This window comes from Dipteris shenzhenensis, chromosome 2, assembly GCF_047967505.1.
Source record: "Dipteris shenzhenensis isolate YYH24624 ecotype China chromosome 2, Dip_SZ_1.0, whole genome shotgun sequence".
Lineage (NCBI taxonomy): Eukaryota > Viridiplantae > Streptophyta > Polypodiopsida > Gleicheniales > Dipteridaceae > Dipteris > Dipteris shenzhenensis.
In genome coordinates, this window is record NC_141597.1 from 62,154,594 (window position 1) to 62,171,985 (window position 17,392).

The 17,392-nt window shown below is 40.9% G+C and overlaps 1 protein-coding gene across 2 annotated transcripts in view; it reads right to left on the reverse strand.

Moving 5' to 3' along the window:
• Positions 1-290: 290 nt before the first annotated feature.
• The window catches only part of LOC147905120 (uncharacterized), a 30,830-nt gene continuing 13,728 nt past the window's right edge, over positions 291-17,392 (reverse strand). The window contains exons 3-12 of one of the 2 annotated variants that reach the window (XM_087396849.1): positions 13,173-13,474; positions 12,596-12,676; positions 12,117-12,365; positions 11,829-12,002; positions 11,452-11,587; positions 9,186-9,348; positions 8,836-8,964; positions 7,533-7,727; positions 7,142-7,264; positions 291-766 (exon numbers count right to left, since the gene is read on the reverse strand). In XM_087396849.1, the coding sequence (XP_087252975.1) occupies positions 623-766; positions 7,142-7,264; positions 7,533-7,727; positions 8,836-8,964; positions 9,186-9,348; positions 11,452-11,587; positions 11,829-12,002; positions 12,117-12,365; positions 12,596-12,676; positions 13,173-13,419 (1,641 nt within the window). In that variant the 5' untranslated portion in view covers positions 13,420-13,474 and the 3' untranslated portion in view covers positions 291-622. Of the gene's footprint in view, positions 767-7,141; positions 7,265-7,532; positions 7,728-8,835; positions 8,965-9,185; positions 9,349-11,451; positions 11,588-11,828; positions 12,015-12,116; positions 12,366-12,595; positions 12,677-13,172; positions 13,475-17,392 lie in introns of both variants that reach the window. The other variant, XM_087396843.1, reaches the window with a different exon arrangement.

The following is a 17,392-nucleotide window of genomic DNA, read 5'->3' on the forward strand; positions in this document are numbered from 1 at the left end:
GCTTTTCCATGAATCAATGTTTTGATGAGCTCTGTTTTTCCATCAGTATTAGGTGTCCATGGATTCATGAGTGAGCATATGCAGGTGTGTGGCATGTGCACATGCACGCATGTGCCTGCATGAGACTGTATGATGACAATGAATTGGAACATTTGTGCATGCACAGGTGGAGAAAAAAGAAGATGGAACATTTAATCTCAAAGATGCCTATCAACGTACTTCGCCACAAATACAATATTTAATCCAAAACATCACCATTAATGGTCTCTAATTCTTAGGTAAGCTTGTCAAATATTGAACTTTCATTCCTGTGTATTTTACATTCCCTAGCATTCTCAGTTTACAAGCGGCCATAGAAACCTGCCTTCCAAGTACAAATATTTATTTCCAAGCAAGAAATCTCTCATGCTTTCAGCATAGGTATCCTTGAGGTTAACCTTGCAAATGTGCATGACTTAAAAGATTCTGCTTGGAGAACGTGAATCTTCATGCCAACTGGCAATTGTTCAATCAAACATTTCCCGTATTATTGACAACATGCATATTAGACATCAATATGTGCTTGCAATAGCCCACTGTTCGAGTGATACTGTTCTTTGTAAGAGACACAATTCTGTCTAGGTCAATCAACAGCAGTTACAGGAGACTCTCCAGACTTAGTTTGAGAAGACAACGTTGTAGCCAGCTGTTTACAGGTAGTAAAGTCAATTTTGTTGACACGAACACAACAAAGAACTTGCTCGGGTAGTTCGTCAGACCTGTTCCCCTGTTTTGAGCAAATAGAAGTCAGCTGACCAAAAAAGGCAAACTCTCTAAGTGCTACCTCAAGTTCCACTGACTTTCTCCCTTTTTACGTCTTGACTTTTTATTTCTTAAATATACTTGCATGCACATGCATCTTAGCACTTCTGTTGCCTAAAATGCCACATTGTGCTCAGTTTTCTTCCGAGTGTATCTACATTGCTCTGTGTGTGTGTGTGTGTGTGTGTGTGTGTGTGTGTGTTTGTGTGTTGGTTTGTCTGTGTGAGAGAGAGAGAGAGATGTGTTTCTCTTCTGTGTGTAGGTGCAAACGCATGTCCATCTTGGTGTGTGTGTGTGTCTATGATGTGTGTGTGGTGTTTTGCAAGCGGTGAGAGCTCGTTGCCCGTCAACGTCCGGTGCCCTCCAGCCATCGTACGGCAGTTTCCGTACAGATCCCAGCGCCGCTTCAGCTGCTCCGTACAGGCGTGCCTTTGCTGCTGCTCTTCCGTAACCTTTCGTACAGCCCCTTGGAGTGTGTGTATAGTCCACGGTATCTTTATGCGATTTCAGCCAGGTGTACGTGTTTTGGTATTTCGTCCTTGCCAAGTACCCTCCGCAGATTCGTCCGTACGTTGTACGATCGCCGTACGGTGTCCGTACGACCGTACGATTACGTACCTGCACTGTATTTCCGTACAGTTAGCCTCCCCCCGTGCAGCCTGTGCATATTTCAACACAGCTCGTCGTAGTCCGTACAGCCCAGCACCTCTTGTCGTTTAAGCTTTCGGGGTTTCTTTGCTTCGTTGTCTTCCTGAACAGCCCTGTTTTTTTTTCACCAAAATCTTACCTTTCCCTCTACTTTTCTCCTCACTAGCTATACTCTCCTCCCCCTCCCTTGTGGGCTTCCTGTGGATACTCCTATGGTTTTCACTACCCCTTTACAGGTATTTTATTCCCAAGCTCCCCCTCATACAAAGTTATGGCAGAATACTCATATGAAAAAACGTTTCAAAAGGAGCGCTTGGCTCCCTGCAAGAAGCAAAAGCAGGTTGAGGGTCAGCATGACCCGGTGCATGACACTCTTGAGGCTCAACTAGTATATGATGTCATGCATGAAGGATTTGCAGATACGAGAAAAGAATGGAAAGACTCAGTTCCCTCAGTTGGCATCATGGTTGAGGTTGATGAAATTGTGGATCCAGTCAGAGAATATGCTAAGAATGCAGTCATATTATTTTTTCCAGGCCGGATGCCACCTGCTGCAGAGATAGGCAACTGGCTGACACGCACATTGGCTAGCTCTTTTGTTCGTAAAGTACATTATGCAGCCAAGGGCTTTTTTGAGGTGATCATGGTGGATGAGATCCACAGACAAATGCTTTTGGAACACTCGCCTCTCTTTTTTGGGCAGCAAATGGTGCATGTTTTGCCATGGTCTCCCACACGGGACTTTCAGGCTTTAATCCGACACAGATGCCCGGTTTGGGTTGAAGTTGTTGACTTCCCACAATGTATGGCCTCACTTTTGCCTAAAATTGCAGCATCTTTAGGTAAAGTGGTCTGCCCACCACGGCCCAATGGCAACTCAAACAGATTTTGCATTCTTTGGGATACTGATAATCCCACACCGGACTCTTATTCGGTCACGGTGAATAATGGGAACATGGGCAGTGCTTTTTATAAACTCAAATGGGGTTTATTTGCAGGGGCTTGTTTTGAATGCAAAAAGTTTGGACACATGGCTTCACAGTGTTCACTGAACCTACATAAAATGCCTCATGTCACCTTGCCAGTCCACATGCCCACTAAAGATGCTCCTACTCCAAATGCAAACAAAAACAAAAGCAGTAGACAGCATTCTGGGAGTCAGGATAAAGGCAAAGATTCAGTAGCTACCAATGCGAATCTCACTTCACATTCACCTCCTGCTACTCAATCCTTGTCCAAAGGAAAGCAACCTTCAACTGATGGCTGGCAGAGCCCAAGAAAGGTTATTTCTGCTCGAAGAATTCCACCCCCTCGCACTTGGAATGGTGCCTCTTCTAGCGGAAACACCCCAGAGATCAATACAGGAATTGGGATTACATGGGCTGCAGTAACAACCAGCAGAACACTCTTCCCTGAAGAAGAGGTTGCTGCTTTGCTGTCTACTTCTCAGGCGACTACTTCTTCTCAGGGGCGAGGCCTCGACCCTGAGATAGAAATGCAAGGCTGACCTCATGCATTTTGCTGCTGTACATAGTTGTTACATTACTATAAATATCTGTATATATGACTGCTCACATCACCTGTTTTACACTCAATGTCCAGGGCATGTGTGACAGTAGGAAATGGAAATCTGTGTGGTTGTACATCAACAGATTTCAACCTGACATAGTGGCATTACAAGAGCACAACCAACATATTTATGCAGGCAAGACAGGACACTACTGTGGGTATGACATTTTCTATGCTGGGGAGCACTCTTTCTCAGGGGTTGTCCTTCTGATCAAACATGAGCTTCAACCAGTCATTGCATTAAATGACAACAAAGGCAGATGGCTTGTTCTCCAATGCATTATTAGAGGAGAGGTGTTTGAATTTGCTTCAGTTTATGCACCTCAGTCATCTCGAGACAGAACTGTAATTTGGCATTCTATGCAACAATACCCGTGGAGATCTCATGCCTACATATGTGGGGATTTCAATAATGCTCCACAACAGGGAGACAACACTTCCAGCCACGATCATATGTTAGCTCTTGAAAGGCATGCCTCGTCTCAACTACTCTTGCATTTGGATCTAGTGGACCTTTGGAAGGAATTGCAGCCTTTGTCACCGGGCTATACTTTTCAACATAATGCTCTTTCCGCTTATAAGGCACGACTGGATCGCTGGTATAGTGTTGCTCCCCAACAAAATGGGGATTTCGCATGCAAAATGTGGATTGACTACGCCTTTGTGCATTCAGACCATGCACCACTATGGCTGCGGTTATCTTTTCATAAGATGCCAGATGATAGATTGCCACAAAGGCGACATTTAATCATCAACAACAGTTATTTGCAACATGCTGAATTTAAGGCAATGGTCACTGAAGCAGCTCATTGTCTGTCATCAAGCAGCCATCTTCATGCTGATGATGCCTGGGCTTCTTTTATTTCTAAAATGCAAATGGTGATTAGAGTTTATGGCAAGTCTTACATGAAGACTCTGAGGGAAACCATTGCTCAGGCCAAGTCTACTTGTCAAGACCTCACTAAACTCAGTCATCATCGTTTGCTGTCCATGCATGATCAAACCACATTATGTCAGGCAAGACTTTGTCTTAAACTAAATGATCACAGGAAACTGGCAAAATGGGAGACTAGAGCAAGACAAAGAGCCTTCACAGATAAAGGTTGCTCTTCCAAAGAATTTTTCAAGAGTTTGCATCAGAGGAGAATCAAAATAGAAATTTGCAGAGTGCTTATGCCTGATGGATCATGGACTACTTCACGGTCACAGCTTGCCTCTGTTTGTGTGCATCACTTCTCTCAGCAATTTGGCTCTGCAGCTCCTCCCTCGCAACAGGTTTTGCTTGCACGAAATTTACTGTTGAAAAATGTTTCTCCAATCATTTCCCCTACTCAAGCTTTGGAATTGGAAGAACCCTTTACTGAGAGGGAGCTGTCAGATGCCATCAAATCATGTGGCAGATGGAAATCCCCTGGATGGGATGGTTTGACAGTCGAGTTTTTTCTAGCATACTGGCCCATTTTGAAGCATCCATTACTATCTATGGTGAATGCCAAACACATGGAAGAGAGGTCTTGTTAAACTCCTTCCTAAAAAACAAATTTGTGAGTCTTTGGCAGACTAGAGACCTATCACTCTTATGCCTGTAATATACAAAGTCACTACCAAAATGATTGTTGCTCGGCTAAAGGGGTTTTTACATGATGGGTTGCATCCTGCGCAATATGGCTTTGTCCCGCGTAGGCATATCACCGATAACATTGCTAATGCCTACATTGGAATTGAATATGCCAAATACACACAGCAGGATGTTCTGTTATTGCAAGTTGATATTGCCAAAGCTTTTGATACAGTTCAGTGGGATTTCATTTCATCGACTATGCAGGCTTTGGGTTTTGGCACAAAAATGCAGCAACTCATCAATTGGCTCTATCAAGATAGTGAAGCTGCTTGCATACTTTCAGGAGATATTTCTCCATCCTGGACTCTTGCTTGCTCTGTCAGACAAGGATGCCCACTGAGTGCTTTACTTTTTGCCATAGCCACTCATCCACTGCTTCAATATCTGGATCACCTCTTGGACACGGACCAGCTGCACGGTTTGGAGATCCATGGCAGTCGCAGCATGATTGCTCAAGCATATGCCGATGATTCTTTCTTTACTCCAAAAAATACTCGGGCTGATCTGTCCATGATTATGCATGCTCTTTCTACATATGGATTGGCTGCTGGCCTTCGGGTAAATTTTCAAAAATCAAAATTGTTGCCTTTACATCCACAGGACTGGCACAACCTTTTGTGGCCTGGGGAAATTGTTCGTGCTTCTCAATTCATTCGACATCTTGGTTATCCTTTAGGATGGGGACTCACCCGTTCACAACAAACTGATTGGGTGCTAGTAAAGTTGAGGGCAAAACTTGAATATTGGAAGCTTGCAACTTGGCCATTACATGTTCGTCCTGCGAATTACACAATCCATTTTGATAGCATACATACAATTTTATCTGCCTCTCACTATGTTTACTAAGGCAGATTTGGTTTCATTTATGTCAGCTATCATGGAAATTTTCTGGCGTTCAAAACATGGCAAGAAAAGTCTCAGATTACTCTCCATGCATCGTCTTTGTTCTCCAAAGATGCACGGGGGTCTGAACATTCTCAATATTCAAATGCATTTACTTGCTCACAGGGGGAAAATGATGATGCAATTTCTACAAGGAGATCAGCCTTGGGCTTTTATGATTCGCTCTCTCTTCTTACATCTTCATACATCTGCTTTTGGAAATTGGCAGCCTACTCAGTGGGATTTTTTATTTGGCTCTATCCAAGGCAAGATCAGAGGATGCCCATTTGTTTCTTCTCTGGTTCTTGATTGCAAACACATTTTATCCCACTTGGAATGGAAAGGCAGGGACTCTCTCTTGGGCAACTCTTTGAGGGTAGAGAATCTCTTTTGGTCTAAAGTATTCCACCCACCTTTGGCCATACAAGAACCTCGACGTTCTTATTTTCTCTCCTTCAAAGGCATTTCATCTATGGCGGATATACTTCACGATGATGGCACAATTCTATCTTTTTCTTTGGCTACTCGCAAATACGGCTTGGGAGCTCATTATCGTCCTTTATGGCATAAAATTTCAGCAATGCTCCAACCGTACTTGCCGATACCTCATTTAGAAATACAGCATCGGCTTGAGGATTGGATTTTACGCTCTCCTTCCTCATATGTCCGTCCTTTGAAGCTTTCACATATCACAGTGTCATCATTGTATAGAGTGTTATTACCTCCACCTTGGATTTCCAACAGAGCAAATATTGTTTGGCATATGGATCGTCCAATGAAGTGGTGGAGAAAAAGGCTGTGTCTCCTTTGGCATTACAAAGTCCCTCTTCGACAACAGCTTTTTCTATGGCGAGTTCTCCTTGGCATTTTTCCATCTGGACAGTTACTCGCACACAGACATATTGCTTCAGCTGTTTGTCACAGATGCTCGCACTCTACTGAATCAGTGCTCCACATCTTTTGGTCCTGTCCAAATACTTCTGATTTCATTGCTCTCATCAGAAAGAGGCTTCGACAGCGATTTCCTACTGTTACTTTTGGCAGATTTTTCTGGTTGTTTGGATTTCATCCCCAGAGACAGGGTTTTGATTTATTTTTTATATGGGTGCGATATTGGACCCTATGGACTTTATGGATGGATAGAAATCATAGAGTCTTTGGTGATCCACTATTTTCATCCTTTCTTTTTTTCAAACGATCTCTGCAACAATCATTCTACGATTGTTTTCAGACTCGTTTGATTGATCAGGATGTGTATACAGCCTATACTGAGATCTTTTCTTGAGTAGTAGCTACTTCGTTTTTTGAAGCAGCTATGAATGTAATTATTATATAGAAATAAAAGCTTTCTTCTCACAAAAAAAAAAAAAGTGTGTGTGTGTGTGTAGAGAAAGAGAGAGAGAAATGTATCGAAGATAAGATGACAACACTTGAATACTATATACTACTTTTAACAATATTATAGTTAAAACAAAAACTGGACTTGAGATTGTTTTCCCCTCCTTTTTTTTACATACAACAACACTGACAAGAGCAGCAGAACAATGAAAACTGTCAGCAGGTCCTCCTCTACCAAATTCCAACGATAAGTGAGTATAAAGTAGTTTTTCAGAACCTCACCTGTATAGTCAAGCCAAGATCCAAAATGCACAATTCCAGTCTTTCCCGGAATAACTCCACTCCTTTCCTTGCAAGATAGCTAAAACGATGCACATCCAGGTCTACTTCAAGATAATCTTCACACTGCGAACCAAAAAAAACTCATATTGTCACCTTTCTCAAAGTTATATTACCAGGGCGTATGCAGAACAAGGCAAGACTTAATTATACAAGGCTGGTGGACAGACTCTATGACACTAGTAGTCTTGGTAGTTAGTTTCATGAACAGAATTTGCAGAGCTCCACACTCCTAACCTGGGTGTTCCGCGCAAATTCATTATTTTGAGATATAACTTGACAGATTTCCCAATAAAAGAACTCGATCAACAAATTCCACTCTACCTGCTTGTACCTTATAAAAACTGTGCTGAGGTCGAGACAGAACTGGCTTTTTATTGTAAGAATACACGAGACTTTTTTCAGCCCCACTGAGATGGAGCTCCTCAGGGTTTACTACCCGCCCCAGGACCTTCAGCCTATCCCTAAATGGTACCATAGAATTTGTTGCAAAGCATCTAACCCTTCCAACCTCGTCATTGAGTATTTTCTGTTTCAGCCGACAGAATGTTGAAGAGCACATGGTCAATTTCAATAGTTCTTTTTGCAGGAAAGTGTGAAATTTTAATAAAAAGAAATATCAATGCAGAAGTCCTGAGAATGAATACAAATTTAACCTTCCTGCTTCTCTCCAGCCAGGTTTTTATTCTCGAGCATACCTCCATATCTGTGTTCATTCTCAAAATATTATTTGTGTCTATGTCTCAAGCAAGTGGTTGGATGCATTCTTGCAACCGGCACAATCTACATCAAGATTTGGATTATCATACAATTTAAAGGCATGCTCATAATGCTGATACTTTAACCCATGATGTCGAACATGTATTTTGAAGAAACATATACACAAGACTTAGGGTATCATAGGACAATTGAACAATGCATCCTTGATTTCTAAAAACATAACAGCTTTCGATTGATTAACTTCTCCAGAACTTCTGGAAAGGAAAGCATGAAAATATTAGATGGTCCTGAAACATCTCTCCCATTTGTCACACCATCATGGATAGCTGATCTGTAAGTATTTTCAAAGTGTAATATAGAAGGTAAAACAAGGTACAAATTCGTTCAGCCATGATTCCACACATTTTCTTTGGGCAACCAGCTAAATGCTTGTGCAGAGAGAAAGCCTGGGAACACTATTAATGGGGCCCTGGACAGGACACACACCTTTTTAAGACTTGGTCTCATGAACACAAACTTATTAAATACGAGGTTGACAGCTATCTATAGAGATGCAGCTTGTAATTTTTGATACGGGACCAACCTTTGTCCCATAGATCCTGTTGTGTCTATAGTGGACATTAGCAAAATCACATTGTATCATATATAATCTCTCACTCACTCTCTCTCTGTCTCTCTCCCCCCATATGCTCCATATATGGAGCACTGGTTTGTTCCATGACGTAAAAATTCCCCCTCATCACCCTCTCTTTGTGTGTCTCTCTTTCTCATAGTTATCTCTGCTACTGGACGATATTTGGATTAAATTACTAAAAAAATCCAGTGTTGCAGCCAAGACTAATCTTGCAAATGTATGATCAACCCAAAGACACACACAATATATAGATAAGAAGACAAGCACTCAATGATCCTCTTACCATAAACATCTCCTCGACATAAGAAGGGACCCCTGTTGAATAGCTTTCTGAAAGCTTGTGATACAAAACCAAGTTCAACCCCTCTCCATCACCTTCATTTAAGAAGATAGCAGCTGGGTATATAGGTATCTGGAAGAAAAATATTATATTTGTTAAAATGTCTTCAATAATCTCAAGTCCTGTTATATTTCATCAATTGATACTAAATGTATATCAACATAAGGCAATGATTAACAGTGTTAGCATAGCAGAAAAAAATTCAGTCAAAAAATCTTAAATGGATCATTATGCTTCTGTAACATTTATATTCTCAATCACAGTAGCTTCAGTCATTTCAAAATCAAAACCACCTGAATATTAAGAATAAGAAGTGATGGTAGCTTTCCAGTTCCATGGCACTTTGGGAGTTCAACATATTGAGCAATATGATTGATTTTCTTTGGCGACCAGAATAAATCGACACCAAAAGGTTCGTACATTGCATGCTCTGATGCAAATGTCTTTTCCTTATCCCTGCATATATCACAAATTACTCACCTCTCTCTCTCTCTCTCTCTCTCTCTCTCTCTCTCTCACACACACACACACACATATTTGTACCCGCAGATGCTTGTGTATGTGCGTGCGCTTGTGTACTAATGAGAACATAAGCGTAGTTTTAATTTTCTCATTTTACTCATAATTTTGTTTAAAGTTGCTTACAAACTCCCTTCTTTCCTTTGCTCTTTCGCTTGTTTTATTAAAAAACTAATTTGTAAGATTGGATATATTCTAGTCTTATGAAGGTATACTAAAGTATGGTCACTTCTATTTCCACTATGAAATATAAAAATTGCATTACTATTAAATCAATCTGAAGTGCTCACATGGGATGTCTCTCTCTCTCTCTCTCTCTCTCTCTCTCTCTCTACACACACACACACACACCCCCCTTTTTTTTTTTGTAAAAGAAAGATTTCATTCAGAAAAATATACATTCATAGCTGTCCCAAGTGGGACAGCTACTACTCAAAACTAGAAACAATAATGAAAAAGTTTGCAACTGTGCCTCATACACACACACACATGTATGTATGTAATACGTATGTATGTGCACATGCATACACGTGTGTGGGGGGAGGGGTCGGTGGGTGGGTGTGCGTGCGTCCGTGTGCATGCTCACACACACGAGCGCGCGTATGCACGCATGCACATATGTGATGTGTGTGTGTGTGTGTGTGTGTGCACCATAGCTAATCATTATGTTCAATATAACATAATGTATAGCTTGTGCACTCCATTCTTCCCCCTGATCTTCCAACATGTTATCAAAGCCACTCATGCTATATCCTTTGTGAGAGAGTGCAAGCCCTTGCTTCCATCAAGGCACGAGCCCTTGCTTCAGTCAAGGCACAAGCCCTCCTTGAGGCATCTTCATCTTTGTTTAGCTCAGCTTCCTCTTCAATTTGCGTTAGAAAGTTCAAGAATCTGCTTCCTAGAGCTTGAGTTACCCGTTTTTAAGTGATTAAGTGATTTGTAAGGTCCATTCTTTGTATTTTGTGAAGGGTTATTTGTGATTTACTGTGCTTGAAAGAAAGAGAGTGTTTTCTAAAGTTTTTCTGTGCTTTGGACTCGGCAGGCTTTTTCTATTCAAAAGGCAACTTCAGCCTCAAGATGGGCTACGAGCAACTCGACTCTGAAGTGCCTCTGTCTACACAAAAGACCAACAAAGAGCAGGGAGAAGAAGGCTGACTTCGACATCTACAATGGCCACAAAACAGAACCAGCAGGGCAACTACTATTACCACTACTCCACGCCGGCAACGAGTAGGGTGCAGCAGCAATGCATACCTCAACTATGCAAAGCAGCATCTACAACAAACAAAGCCACAACACTCAAAAAACTTCCATTGGCATACTTCCCTCTTCCCTTCGGCCTATATTCCTTCCCAAAGGCAAAGGGAAAATGCATCTTTATGTACAAGATCTAAGTTGTACTCACTGGACAGACTTCTGCTCTCACACATGCACATACTACTATGATATTTTCAGTTGCATTCAGTTTTGTTCTTCTTCTTGAGCGAGGCACGGAAAGCTATGAGGGTGAGGATGAGGGAGCAGAGGACTTCAAACTGCACCCTTTGTTTTGCTCACTATCGCAGCCTCTTTTTTCAGAAACAGCAACTTGCAGTATACTTTTGAGTATGGTCGAATCTTGAAACTAGGCCTATCACACAAACCACCTTTCTGCACAAAGGATATTCCCATAGCACCAACTAAACCACAAGGCTTTACAAATACAGGACCTGAACTTGCTCTGATGCCAACTGATGCCCAAAAATGGTAGTAGGATTCAATAAGCATTTTACTGAATTATAGTTATGCTGGAACAGGTGTGTTGAAATGCATGGCCTTTGAATTGAATTCCAGGGTGCTATGTAAGTATCACTGAAAGTGGCCTTGTTAGTTGTGCACCTTAAGCACTAGGTGGAGTATTATAGCATCAGCCTGTATCTACTTCTTCACAAAAGGCTGTTCCCCAACACTAAGTCTTATCAGGCAAAAAAATTTGACCCCCATACATCTGAAATCCATCCTCAGAAGTTGGCAATATCTTCTACAGCACCAGTGTTATACCTCAGATAACTGTGGCTGCGGAGCTTGAATGTTGAAGGGCTGACGACAGACCAGCATCGTTCACGAGGTTTATCTGCAGGGCATAAGGGCACCTGGGATCCCGCAATAGGCCTTTCTATGATTCTTTTAGATAGAACTGTATAGACACGAAAACAGAATAACCAGATTTGCAAAAGATTTCATAAGTAAAGACTCGTGACAAATGGTGTCTCAACATGAGAAAACCTACATCCTAACTTTTCTGACAATCAACAGGAATGACACCAAGAAACATTTCCACAATGGCCTGGCTGTTACATTGCTGAAAATAGCCCTAACATACACTCAGTACAAAAGAACTTTATCCATAAGGAACCAAAACGGTGGAAAGAACATACAAGGATGAGAGCTTTCACGCAAATCACTAGAGTGCCGCTTGAAAGAAAACCGTAGCAGTGTACTTTTATCCTTGTGTACACCAGGAGTAGTGAGCAATTTTTTGTCATTGAAGCTGATGGATGGAAATAATCGTGGTAAGCAAGACTTTTGTATAGAATTTTTCTGTTGATCACCTGCCATATCACCTTTGAAAACATTCACAACTTCTAAAATCAAAATTAAATACAAAAGCCCACAAAAAGATTTTTCATTGGAAAAATACTCTACTTGAACAACGAATTGCTGACCTTTCTCAGCAGCCAATTGATGCTCTTTGTTCCCTGACTTGAAGTGCTCGCCTAGAGGTAGCTTGAGGAAAAATTCTCCCAATGTCTTCCTCTCAGTAGGGCTAGCCAACCCACTTTCTCTTCCGGAAGGCCATGCAACATCCATCTCCGAGTTTTGCATTTGTTCTCTCAGTGATGTAAAAGTATGTCGTGGAGTCCCTTGAGCACTACCAGGATAACTAAGGCTATTGCCTGTTGCAGGTAGAGAGTCTAGCAACACAACAACCATCAATCCTGCGGTGCTTAGCTACATCTGAAAAGCCATTTGTGGAGTATACAGAATGCATATGCATAGACACATGCACACCAAAAACCAAGAACCTTCCAATGTCACAAATTAGAATCGTCGGCAAACAAGAGATGCTGGAACTTGCATAGAACAGCTTTTTTTTCATCCCCTTGTATCAATACCAACCAAGTTTAAAAATTACATTGCTTACCACTGTACACACTCTTGAAATCTTCATCAGAATCAGAGTCCAACCAGAGTTGTGAGTCAAACCAGACTTCATCTTTGCTTGCTGCCATGCAGGATAAGTCAACGTTGGAGGCAAAAATCACCACGAAAGCATGCTAGTTTACAAACATGAATGCATTAATCTCCCAGCCCCAAAGAAACTGGAAAAATGCATGGTTAGGTATACTGAAGATAAATATAATGTGAGCCACGAGCTGTTTGCCATAACAAAATTGGCTTTTTTCACAAGTCAAAGGGAGCAGATATTGGATATGAGACCAAATGATCTGACTATGTTACCAAACCCTTCATGTACAGAATAAAAAGTGCGTCTCGAGCCTCAAATCAGCTACCTACCAGCTTCATCAGTGTGCAACAGTGGTTTAATAAGCCTATGCTCCAATACATGCACATAAATCGACATACCATAAAGACCTTATTAAGCTTCTGGCAAACGCCTGGAAATGAAACAGTCATAATGGCGGATACACCTTGGACTGGCTAAAGTCATGCTGGAAAATAGCACGCAAACTTATCAGAAATAAACATTCCATGTGTACCTTGAATGCTGCTATGTAGATCAGAATTTTGCTTGGGTTTTTGACAGTTTTCATCACTAATTTGACTTGATCTAAACACTGTCGCTTGTTCTTTCTGCACATATCTGCCAATCCCGTTTTTTGTCACCCAGGAGGTCTTGTCACTCACATGTTGGCATCCCTTTGATATCTTTTCTGTAAAGAAGGTGTGTGAAGATGATGTAGTTCTTTTCTGCTTGCTACTATGAGTTGAAAGGCATCCTCCCATTTTTGTCACACCCTTTTCATGATCAAACTTGTGAAGATTTCATAATTTCTGGGTTCTGCAACCACATTCAAGAGAACGTCATACTGCTCCCAAACAAACTAAGCTGTGCCAATACATCCTCAAATCTACTCCATGATACATTGATCTGCAGGTGTTTTTCCTAGAATACGAACATCCATAGGTTCATAAAAGATCTTAAAGAGAGACAAAGAATTTTGGGCAAAAGCACTTGCAATAGCCATATATTTGATTAACTGCTCACCGAGACATGCACTCAAAGGTATGACACCGAATGAGACATGGATAGAAGTCAAAGCCACTGTGAAACATCTCAAAGTATTTGGTTTAACATCATATGCCCACATCAACAAATATAGCATGGGCAAGTTTCCATCAAAAGCAAAATTGCATATTGATGGATGTTTAAAACGCATACAAGTCATACAATCCGACAACCATGAAGATGTTTTCTAGTCACGATGTCATCTTTGAAAAAATGCCACAATATAGCATATGTCACGGTCATGATCTAGCATATGAAATGCATATACCTAGATGAATTCAGGAACATTCCCAAACTCATCCTCTAAAAACACAACATAGTGCAGTTTCAATCTCATGATAGTCACTCATAAGGTTGAAAACCATAAACTCCATCACGCATAGCAGGGACTAGCTACTATGCCATCCCCACTGACATCATCAGCTCCCAACAGTGGGTGTAGACCATAGCATATGAAATGCATGTCAAAGCTAATCCAAACAAAGCATTGGCACAGTTGGATGATACAATTAAACAAATAGGGGAAGCGATGAAGGAGATATATGAGGAACATACAACTTCAAATGTTATTGTAGGTCAGCAATAACCTGAGACATTGGAGTCACGTGAGGAAACCGGTCTCCTCGAAGAAGTGAGGTCAATCTGCCAACATCAACTCCAAAATCTCAAGCAAGATGGGTGAGAAAACTAGTGGAAGCACATGACAATATAAAGGATGAGAAACCTAGAAATCAAGGTCTATGCCAGAACCAGCATCTTTTGAGAAGCAGCCAGGTTAGATTAAATTATTGGATTCGGTTCATAGATGAAGAATATGAGGCATAAAACAAGCTGTGGAAGCTTCTAGACGCAACGCCAGACAAAAGACAAAAACAATGATGGTTGCAAATGGGTTTACAAGGTCGAACTTACTGCAAATGGCATGGCACAGTTAAAATATGCAAAGCAAGGTTGGTTGCAACAGATTACTGTTTGCACAAAGGAGTTTATTTTGAGGAAACTTTTGCATGAGTGATTAAAATGAAAACAATCAAATAGATATTGTCAACTACAATGTCTTTGGTGGACTTGTATGTTCATCAAATAGATATAAAGTCAAAGTTTCTTAATGGAGATCTACAAGAAGAGGCATATATGCAATAGGCACCAAGTTTTGAGGTAGAAGGGAAAGAGCATATGGTATGCAAATCAAGAAAGCACTATATGGTTTAAAACAAGCCCCAAAAGCTTGGCAATTATTATTTATGTGATGATTCGACAATGCAAGCAACAGGCAGATAGCATGCAGCAAGGAAGCTCAATCATAGGAGTTGCTAATGCTGGAATGAGGGCCGCCGGAAAAGGGGAGAGTTATAGGAGAGTAGGGAGGTGAGGTGTTCAACATGCATGTCAATGTAGGACATGTGGTTCAGTGTATGCCCTCTTCTTGCAAGGTTGCTTTAGAGACCCACGTCTTTAATCTTTTATTTGCCTTTTAGAAATTGTGCCTTCCAGTGCTCCTTGGAATGAAGGTTCACCTTCTTGAGCTCTTTGACATGGTGGCCTCAAGTTTAAAAAGTCCAAGGTAGAATTTATTACTCCTTTTACTAAAATTTGTGGTAAGAAAAATTTAAAGTGCAATTGAGCTCAGATGGACCAACCAAGCCATGACCAACTCCAATGCCTCTTCAATTGCTGCTAGGGAGCGCTTGTTAATGCAAAAGTCCCTAAAGAGTTCATCAATTGGTCACTCGCTAAAATAGCATGTCAGAAAATCTGCCTTTGTCAATCATCTCAAACTCGATGTTCTTAATATCTTCTTGATGGTGCCTTCTTCTCTCTTTGAAAAATGACATTCTGGTAAAGTATTATGCCACTAGCTAAAATATAGAAAGTGATCATACTTGGAAAAATTGATTTCTTGTTTCACCTTCCTTCAGCACTCCTAGATCTTTTCTGCCCAAGGTGTATCACAGATCAAGTTTATCATCCCGATGGGGTACATCAAACTTAAATTAGAAGTTCTTAAAACTTAGTGCAAGGACCTAGAGGTGCAAATCTATTAACACAGTTAAGGTTTAGATAGTTTGCACCCTCCTATAAAGCAAGACCTAGCGTTAACACACAAGGTGCACATAAATGCAATATTGAATGTACAAAACGGTGCACAACCTTGGCAAAATGGACGTATAACCTCACGCCTTGCCATTGTATGGATTGTGTTGTTTTGATTGATACCAATTGAGAACGCCTGGTGTTGGCGATGTAGGTTGCGTGTCACTACTCTTAGTCCCTTGTTCAATTTTAATCGCCACACAAAGAAAGACATAGATTAAGGGGTCAAGGTGCGGAACCACACCAATAGGCTAATTTCATTCGACACAATCCACCTTTAAAGTTTCTCCTGAACAATGCTTAGGGACCAAAGACAACACACACTCTGACAGAGTCAATGCACAAATTTTTAACTAGGCTCAATATGGATGAGCCATACCCATATAGATATGAGTCATGACCAACTTTATCTTGGTTTTTAGAAGAATTTAAGCTAGAATTCGGTTATGCACTATTCTCTTAGGTAGGGATGACTATTCTTATGGGAGATTGAATCCAAGAGTGACAAATGGTAGGGGGTATTAAAGAAGGAGAATTAATTACCTCACAAACTAAGACAATGCCCATCTCATAGATGTGTCTGAGAAGACCTCTTTCACTCAGAAAAATAATCAGGTGGGAGAAAATAATAGAAGAGCTAGGACTGACAGACTTTACCTTTCAAACATCCCAAGTAATTCTTCATTAAATCTCATAGGTAAAGCTCTTCATTCCCTCCCTTTTTCGATGATAACCTTCTCCTGATGAATACTAATAGAGGTGTAAGTCATATCAAGAATACTAATAGAGGCTGTCTCTTTTTCTTCCATTCCCATATTTAAACAAAAGATAATGCTTTTGGGAATACTGCTACTTTCTCTAATATTCCTCCGGCATATTACACTCTTGGTTTGGGAAGACAAAGTAGCAATAGCTAGAGCTACTTGCCGTACTTTGTGACCAAAGGTATTGTCTTCCTTTGACTCTTACTCCTTAGACAAGAACCTTTCTTTAGAAGAGCTTAAGGAAGATGTGGACAAAATGGTGAAGGGCAAGATTCCTCGTGAGGATGGACTCCCAATGGAGTTTACTTATACTTTGCGGGACAATGGTCCCTAAGCTCATTGATCTTTGAAATGAGTCTCTAAATCCAAGCATTAATACAAGCACAGAAAACTTATTCCCAAAGGAGGGGCTAAAGAAGAGCTTAAGAATTGGAGACCCTTCACAATGCTCAACACATGTTATGAGATCATCGTAAAATCTTTGGCATTAAGGCTTTGAGACAAGATGCAGTGTTGGATAAGAGAGGACCAAACAAGTATCATAAAATTGGAAGCCATATGAAATTGTGGGAGCAGATACATGACATTTGTTTTATGAAAGTGGATTTTGACAAAGCTTATGATAGATGGAATGGGGCTTCACCACTCAAGCTTAAAAGGATATGGGCATTGCTTGATAGATTCTAGCAACTTGTGGACACTCTCCTCAAGGATTCAAGGGCCAAGGTTTCTATCAATGGCTAATTTCGCCTATTTTTGGAGGAGATCCATTAGATTCCAACAACTTGTGGACACTTTCCTTAAGAACTCAAGGGCCAACAAGCTTTATATC